Source organism: Myxocyprinus asiaticus, chromosome 19 (genome assembly GCF_019703515.2).
Source record: "Myxocyprinus asiaticus isolate MX2 ecotype Aquarium Trade chromosome 19, UBuf_Myxa_2, whole genome shotgun sequence".
Lineage (NCBI taxonomy): Eukaryota > Metazoa > Chordata > Actinopteri > Cypriniformes > Catostomidae > Myxocyprinus > Myxocyprinus asiaticus.
This window is the reverse complement of record NC_059362.1, coordinates 22,298,169-22,307,265: the sequence shown is the minus strand read 5'-3', so window position 1 is coordinate 22,307,265 and position 9,097 is coordinate 22,298,169. Positions and strand designations below refer to the sequence as shown.

Below are 9,097 nucleotides of genomic sequence, written 5' to 3'. Positions count from 1 at the left end.
TTTCACTTGTTGTGTTATGTTGCCACCATGGAAGTGGCACAGTGGCATGAATCCAACTGTCCCAATTTTTATTATCCTAAATACAATAATAAACGTAAACAATAGATAGATGAAAAGTGCTTAGAGCTCACTGTGCTTTGATGACCTTGTGCATGCTATTCTGGGCAGCCATTTTGAGACCAGCAGTATTCAGACAACACCCAAGGCTGTGTGAGCATTGTTTCCTAAGGTCCGATTGTTCTCACGCACACATACACAAAAATACAACTGCATGAAACCTAAAATGTAAATGCAAGTAGAAAACAAGTCTTGCTCACAGAGCAAACACAAAAATACACATTTTGATTGGCAAGAGAGTTTATTTAAAACAAAAGCTAATTACATTAATGTGTGTGTTACTAAATAATACTCATAATGGCAAAATACTGACATGGCCCTCATTGTACATGAAGGCCCTCAAACTGTACAATCAAAAGGCCAACCAAGAAAAAAAGCTTAAAAAAAAAAAAAAAAAAAAGAAACAAAACAAAACAAATAGTAATAATAATAATCAGATGGACTCTCTGTTGCTTGTGAGAGAACAAGGCCATCATTCCTTTAAAGACAATGCAAAAGATGATGAAAAAAATGGATAACATTTATACATTGACATTCCAGTTGCTATTTCATGTTCGGTAGGAAGAGGGCATGCCTCTACTCAGGAAGTGCCGTGGACACACTTTGACCACTCTTGCTTTGCATTCTGTGTAAACATGACTGTATTGCTAAGGCTTTTTCACTAAACCCCCCCCCCCCCATTTGAAGAATAAAACTACAAAATACAGTATTTTCCAACACAATAAATTACATTTATTAAAAAAACTACGTATAAAAAAAAAAGATAGCAGTTAAAACCAAAGCTTGAGTGTCAGTTAAATAGTTGTTTTTGGATCATGCAGCGCATGTAGTTGTAATACCAGAGATATTATAAGTAATGGCAGGAAAAACCTAATATATAATGAAAAATAACTGCACTTATGAAATTTCAAGCAGATTAAATGTTTTATAGCTAAAGCTACTAGAATGTTTAGTTTCCTTGACTTTTGAAGATTTTTCCATGATTTAAAAAAACAAAAAAACATTTAATTTTAAAGGGGAAGTTCACCCAAAAATGAAAATTCTCTCATCATTTACTCACCCTCATGACATCCCAGATGTGTATGATTTCTTTCTTCTGCAGAACACAAGCAAATATTTTTAGAAGAATATTTCAGCTCTGCAGGTCCTTACAATGCAAGTGAATGGAGGCCAGAAATGTAAAGGTCCAAAAAGCAGATAAAGGCAGGATGAAAGTAATCCATATGACTCCAGTAGTTAAATACATATCTTCAGAAGCGACATGATAGGTGTAGGTGAAAAAATAGTTCTTTTTACTATAAATTCTTCTCTCTGCCCAGTAGGTGGCGATATGCATGAAGAATGCAAATCGCCAAAAACAAAAGAAGATTAATATTGATCTGTTTCTCACCCACACCCATCATATCGCTTCTGACAATATGGATTTTACCACTGCAGTCATATGGAAGAAAGAAAGACATACACATCTGGAATGGCATGAAGGCGAGTAAATTATGAGACAGTTTATTTTTGGGTGAACTATCCCTTTAAAGTTCCCTGATATTTCCACTTTTTCGACGACCATGGGAACCCTGAAGGTTCCTACTCATTTTAGACAGGAAATAACCCTTTGACTCTTGTACTACTTGCATGAAATGATCATGAAATGGCTGAGTGGTTAAAGTTCTAAACTAGAGAAAAAGAGAACACTGTTCAAAGCTCATCTATAAACACAGGTTTAAACTGGAGGTGCACTATAACGGACATCTGCGGTGAACTTGTCGTCTCTCTTGGGCAGTGGAGGTTTCTTACGAATGTCTCTCTTTAGGATAATTTCCTCGTTGGCGTATATTGGCACTTCTGCGTCATCAGAGTGGTAGCCAGACTGATAGCCGCTGGTCTGATTGGACGATTCAGAAGCTAAAGACTCCTTACTCTTGCACCGCAGGAGTGGGCTGAGGGTAAAAGCATGAAAGAAAACATGTTTATGTGGCTGTGGAATTTTCCTGGTTTTTACAGTTTCAAGTATAAGCTGTGCTGTGATCAGGATGAATGTGATGTTGCTACATCTCACCTGAAAATAGGTGTTCTTTGCACATGGCGATCCAAAGCTTTCATCTGCTCACGTGATAAGCCCACTCCACAGTCCATGTGACCATTCTGTAGGGCGGAAGATCATTTCAAATGGCCCATTTGTACCATAATAAATATTTCTAGGAATCATGTAAAGGCTTGTCCTTTCTAATGAAAGTGTTTTTGAATTGACTTTTATATTCCAATATTATTTGGAATTTGATCATATTCTGATTATGTAAACATTTAGTGTTGGGTAAGTTACTCAAAAATAGTAATCCACTACAAATTTCTAAATTGTAATATGATTACTTTATTAATTACTTAATGGTAAAAGGACATTAAAAATTATTTTTAAGTTACTTTCTAAAACACTTTTCATAGACATATTTTTATTTTTCTACTCAATGAGTTTAAAATCATGTATATATTTTCTTGTTGTTCATTACTGTTGTCTTCAGCTGTCACAGAAACTCAAATATTAACAATATTATTTTAGAAATATTTGTATCCCAAGTAATGAACTTAAAACTAGTTAACTAAATGTGTCAACCTGATTGCCATAACCTGATTAAATGACTATTCTATTTTCTAGAAATCAGCTTAGAAATAAGAACAGAACAGTTTGCATATCGCTGTATTAATCAAAATCTCAGGCAATGTAAACACTAAGAAACATTATGGTCTATAAAGAAATATTAATGTAAAGAAACACCATACAGATGTCTATATTTGTAACTCATGGCCTGTAATTTGCCATTCATTTTCTTTTCAGAAAAAAGGCTTAACCAGACTATGGACATTAATCATAAAATATGTGCATGTAAACATGGTTTATTCTTAGATCCTGGCTGTAGTATGTAGAGCTCAATTACCATTACAGCACTTTGCTCCAGGGGAATGTCTTCAAAAGTCGTCATCCTTATTGGCATTACACAACTGTCTATCTGCTGTGGGAACCTGTCAGGAGAGGAATGGGTGGGACCATTGTTAAATTAGTTTGACAAAGCAGATTTGATCCTCAAATGTCAGTTCCACGGTAGACAAATATGCAACAGAAGTCATATAACTGGGGCAAAGGAATGTCTGAGACCCCATTTACACCTGGTATTAAGATGTCTCTTGGGTGATCTAATAACTTGTAGTCAGTTGAGACACATCGCTGTTTACATGTGGTCACTTAAATGCGTCTCCTGTGACCACTGGTGTTCATATTTCGGGGGAGGGTCTCTGATTTCATGACAACATACATTGGCAAGAAAAAGTAGGTGAACCCTTTGGAATTAGCTGGTTTTCTGCTTAAATTGGTAAAAAAAAATGTGATCTCATCTTCATCAAAGTCACAAGTATGTACAAAAACAAGGTGCTTAACCTAACAACAAACCAAAAAAAAAGATAATCTTTCACGTCTTTACTGAACACATACACTATATTGCCAAAAGTATTCGCTCATCTGCCTTTAGACGCATATGAACTTAAGTGACATCCCATTCTTAATCCATAGGGTTTAATATGATGTCAGCCCACCCTTTGCAGCTATAACAGCTTCAACTCTTCTGGGAAGGCTTTCCACAAGGTTTAGGAGTGTGTTTATGGGAATTTTTGACCATTCTTCCAGAAGCGCATTTGTGAGGTCAGACACTGATGTTGGACGAGAAGGCCTGGCTCACAGTCTTCGCTCTAATTCATCCCAAAGGTGCTCTATCGGGTTAAGGTCAGGACTCTGTGCAGGCCAGTCAAGTTCTTCCACACCAAACTCGCTCATCCATGTCTTTATGGACCTTGCTTTGTGCACTGGTGTGCAGTCATGTTGGAACAGGAAGGGGCCATCCCCAAACTGTTCCCACAAAGTTGGGAGCATGGAATTGTCCAAAATCTCTTGGTATGCTGAAGCATTCAGAGTTCCTTTCACTGGAACTAAGGGGCCAAGCCCAGCTCCTGAAAAACAACCCCACACTATAATCCCCCTCCACCAAACTTCACAGTTGGCACAATGCAGTCAGACAAGTACCGTTCTCCTGGCAACTGCCAAACCCAGACTCGTCCATCAGATTGCCAGATGGAGAAGCGTGATTCGTCACTCCAGAGAACGCGTCTCCACTGCTCTAGAGTCCAGTGGCGGCGTGCTTTACACCACTGCATCTGACGCTTTGCATTGCACTTGGTGATGTATGGCTTGGATGCAGCTGCTCGGCCATGGAAACCCATTCCATGAAGCTCTCTTCGCACTGTTCTTGAGCTAATCTGAAGGCCACATGAACTTTGGAGGTCTGTAGCGATTGACTCTGTCGAAAGTTGGCGACCTCTGCGCACTATGTGCCTCAGCATCCGCTGACCCCACTCTGTCATTTTACGTGGCCTACCACTTCGTGGCTGAGTTGCTGTCATTCCCAATCGCTTGTTATAATACCACTGACAGTTGACTGTGGAATATTTAGTAGCGAGGAAATTTCACGACTGGACTTGTTGCACAGGTGGCATCCTATCACAGTACCACGCTGGAATTCATGGAGCTCCTGAGAGCGGCCCATTCTTTCACAAATGTTTGTAGAAGCAGTCTGCATGCCAAGGTGCTTCATTTTATACACCTGTGGCCATGGAAGTGATTGGAAAACATGAATTCAATTATTTGGATGGGTGAGCGTATACTTTTGGCAATATAGTGTATGTTTAAAGTTTTCCATATAGTAGACTCATGAACAGAGATGTTAACCAGTTCCAATGATTCCTTCAAGTCTTTAGCAGTCACTCTAGGATTTTTTTCATTGAGCATTCTGTGGTGTGCCTTTTGAGTCATCTTGGCTGGACGGCCACTTCTAGGGAGAGTATTCACAGTACTAAATAATTTCCAATTATAGACAATTTGTCTATAACTGTGGACAGATGAATATCTAAGCTCTTCAAGATAACTTTGTAACCTTTTCCAGCTTTATGCAAAGCAACAATTATTGATCGTTGGTCTTCTGAGATCTCTTTTTTGCAAGGCATGGTCAACGTCTGCAGATACTTCTTGTGAATATCAAACTCAAAATGTTTGAATGCTTTTTATAAGTCAAAGTAGCTCTAACCGACACCTCCAATCTCGTTTCATTAATTGGATGCCAGGTTTGCCAACTCCCGACTCAAATTAACTTTTGTTGACGTAATTAGCCTAGGGGTTCACACGACTTTTCCAACATACACTGTGAATGTTTGAATTATGTATTTAATATGTACAAGAAAAATACAAGAATTTGTGTGTTATTAGTTAAAACAGATTGTGGTTGTTCATTATTGTAACTTAGATGAAGATCAAACCAGATTTTAAGACACATTTATACAAACAGTAAATGCAGGTAATTCCAAAGGGTTCACATACTTTTTCTTGCCACTGCAAATCAATCACTATGTCAGTGTGCTACTGTATAATAATAAACCACAAAAAAGTAATAAAAAAACATAGAAAGCACAAATTAAACTGGAGCGCTATTTCTCCCAGATGCAGTTGAAATTCAGTCTAAACATAAACACAACATTTCAAGCATCCATTGTTTTAGTGAAGTTACTGTATTAACCTGAGCTTCAGATGTGTGTGCTTATCATCTATGTCCCTGCATGTTAATATCAGACACTCTGAAGAGGATTTGTGAAGTTCTCGTGCTTGTGTATGTTAAAATTTTCCGATCAGATGGTTATTTCCTTTTAAAGCCACTCATAACTGGAAAAGTTTAAACTCTTATTATAGCTCAGCGGTTGATTGACAGGTGAGGGATGGTGCTACACTGCTGTCTGGGACGCATCAGGATGGATTAGCGTTTACACCTCAAATGTGATGTGGTCATATTTGTTTTTGACTACCTCTGTATATGTTTTTTGTGATCCGATCATAACACATTTTGGACCCCGTTTCCACCTATTTTTAGCGCAGACTACTTGTGCTCGGATCATCCGAAATGCATCTTAATAGGTGTAAATGGGGTCCGAGTCTGATTAAATTAAATCTGATTAAATTTGTTCTGTGAAGCAACAGCTCAAAAAACACCATGACAGTAGACAGAGTAGTTAGTGTAAACTAACCCCAGCGGTGGAGCTTTATCATACTGGAAGTTGGCCTCTGTGCTGCCTATGTAAGGTGTTCTATTAGATGTTCCAGATTCTTCTTCCATGTCTCGGTTTGTCAATGGGATGTAGTCCTTTCCATCCTAAAACAGACAACAAATACTAGTTAAATTCAAAGATTCAAATATGAGTTTTATCAAATGACAAATGGAATAAAACTCAACAACACAACACAGTAAATGATGTACAGTTAAAAATGTCACACACTCATACTTGCAGTCAAGTCTAACCTGTTGAGCGCTAGCCTGTAGCAGATTACCCAGATGCTCAACTAACTGAGTAAAAGTTGGCCTGTCTTTAGGCCGATCAAGCCAGCAGTCCAGCATGGTCTGATATCTGGAAGAATTCAATATTGACATGCAAGAGGCTGGGTTAATTCAGTTTCAGCTTTATAGGTTCCTACATCTCTGACCTCATTAATTAAAGTAACTTCTTCAAGATTCTCCAAAAACAGAGATGTTCCCAAAATATTTAATCTCATATCTTTAATAGATATACTGTAATACAGAGCCACATCTGCTATGAAGGAAAATATGCAAGTCCTTTTGTATTTCCAGGGTTTAACATAATTGTGTTCTGCAACCACTGTCCAAAATGGTGCTGATATACAGTAAGGTGTAAACGGGGTCCTGGACTACAAAGACCTGGATCCAAGATATATTCCCCTGTCTGTCACTGTCTCTGTTGATTGTGAAAGACTTTCAAATTTATCCTAGTATTAAAAGCTTGTAATAAGAACTGTATAATTACATCTCAGGTGTTGCATAGTCTGGAGCTCGCATTCTGGTTCCCTCCTTGAGTCGCCTGCAGAAAGACTCATCAATACACACACCTGGATATGGAGATGCACCTGCAGGACATGAGCCATCAGACACCATCAACTACTGTAAGTACAGAAGGTGATCATGCAAGGTAAGTGATAATACTGTGTTAATTTCGATATTGTCGTTTACTACATCTCATGCTTTTATAGTTCATATTCTTGAACATAAAATGAAAGAATTGTTTCCTTTTAATGTAAACAACATAAGATATTTTATTGTTATACAATAGTTTTCCAGTCCTCTAATCTGATTGGACAAGCAGCGTTCCAAGAGAGCTAAAGATTTTGTATGAGCGACATGCAACAGTTGATCCTGCTTTGGCTTCTTCTAGAACTATTTTCGTTAGTGGAGCAAAAATAGACAACATAACTAAAAATATTGTGTCTAAAATATGAGTTGCTCAAGATTAACTTCTTGTTACTAGAACTGTTGTAAAAAAAATTGTGTTGTCAGTCGATTCAAATTTTTAATCGTGATAACTTTTCAGAGTTAAGCGCGATTAATCGCAGATTTTGAAAGTGCTGAAATTTGACTCTATATATACTTCTTTTCTTGTCAAAATACATTTATTTCCTTTTTTAGGAAAGAAACAAATCAATATGAAACAATATAATGCTTAATTGACATTTTCCACAAAAAAAAAAAACCTTCTACAGTATAAAGATAGAAATGCACTGAAGTATTACCAATTCAAGTAACAGTAAATGTTTTCTAAAGTCTAAAGGCCTGTTCACACCAAACCCTTTTTTCGGTATGAATGTTCATTCCAAACAAGCTTTTGTATGGTAACAATGGATTCCGACGCTGCTATTCATACCGACAATCTGAAGTTTTTTTTAGAGAGTGTTCCGATTTTTTTTTTTCAGACTGCGAAGAAAATTGACTGACCAATTAGATAAGAGATTTTTGTCAGTTGATGCAACTGCTCAGTCCAGCATGTTGGTGGCGCTAATCAACTGACAAATACCGGCATTGGACGTGCAGCTGATACACACCCAAAAATTATATACTTAAAAATAAATAGTTGCAGTTCATGAACGCTTGGTACTGCAGTGCAAACATAAACCCATTCTGTTTTTGAAAGTCTGCTTATGGTGTTTTGTCTAAATGTGCATTATTTAATATGTATATCACTGTGCCTGTTATATTCTCATGGCATTAAAAACAGCAGTGAGGTTCAGCAATTCATTTGGACTACACTCATAGTAAAATCCCATAAAAAGATTTGTTACATGCAATATTTTAGACAAACGAATTGCAGAACCACACTGCTATTTTTATTGCAAGGATAATATAACAAAGTATTGCAACAATTTAAATAAATAAAAGGCAGGGGGGCCCTGGGTAGCTCATCAAGTAAAGATGCTGCCTACCACACCTGGAGTCGCAAGTTCAAATCCAGGGCGTGCTGAGTGACTCCAGTCAGGCTTCCTAAGCAACCAATTGGCCCGGTTGCTAGGGTGGGCAGAGTCACATTGGGTTAACCTACTCGTGGTTGCCATAATGTGGTTCTCGCTCTTGGTGGGGCGCGTGGTGAGTTGTGCGTGGATGCTGCGGAAAATAGCGTGAAGTCTCCACACGCACTACGTCTCCGCAGTAACGCGCTCAACAAGCCACGTGATAAGATGTGCGGATTGACGTCTCAGACGTGGAGGCAACTGAGATTCTTCCTCCACCACCCAGATTGAGGAGAGTCACTACGCCACCACGAGGACTTAGAGCGCATTGGGAATTGGGCATTCCAAATTGAGGAGAATTACTAAATGAATAAATAAACAAAATAAAATAAAGGCAGTGAGCCAGTATTTTCTTTTATATTATTTTGAATATACAGTATGCATCCTATTTTATACTAAACTGTTATTCTTAATGTACATTATTCCACATGTATTTATATCACTGTACCTTGTGTTATATTATCCAGGCTAGGGCTGCACGATTTGGACAAAAATTATATTGCGATAATTTTGAAAAATATTGTGATTGCGATTTGAACTGCGATTATG

General features: G+C 37.8%; 1 protein-coding gene across 2 annotated transcripts in view; it reads right to left on the bottom strand.

The window, feature by feature from the left end:
- Positions 1–220: 220 nt before the first annotated feature.
- Positions 221–9,097, bottom strand: part of LOC127410068 (vascular endothelial growth factor receptor 2-like) — a 42,471-nt gene continuing 33,594 nt past the window's right edge. The window contains exons 25-30 of one of the 2 annotated variants that reach the window (XM_051645102.1): positions 7,018–7,117; positions 6,498–6,603; positions 6,226–6,350; positions 3,045–3,129; positions 2,171–2,256; positions 221–2,051 (exon numbers count right to left, since the gene is read on the bottom strand). In XM_051645102.1, coding sequence (XP_051501062.1) covers positions 1,835–2,051; positions 2,171–2,256; positions 3,045–3,129; positions 6,226–6,350; positions 6,498–6,603; positions 7,018–7,117 — 719 coding nt within the window. In that variant the 3' untranslated portion in view covers positions 221–1,834. Of the gene's footprint in view, positions 2,052–2,170; positions 2,257–3,044; positions 3,130–6,225; positions 6,351–6,497; positions 6,604–7,017; positions 7,152–9,097 lie in introns of those variants that run through there. The other variant, XM_051645103.1, reaches the window with a different exon arrangement.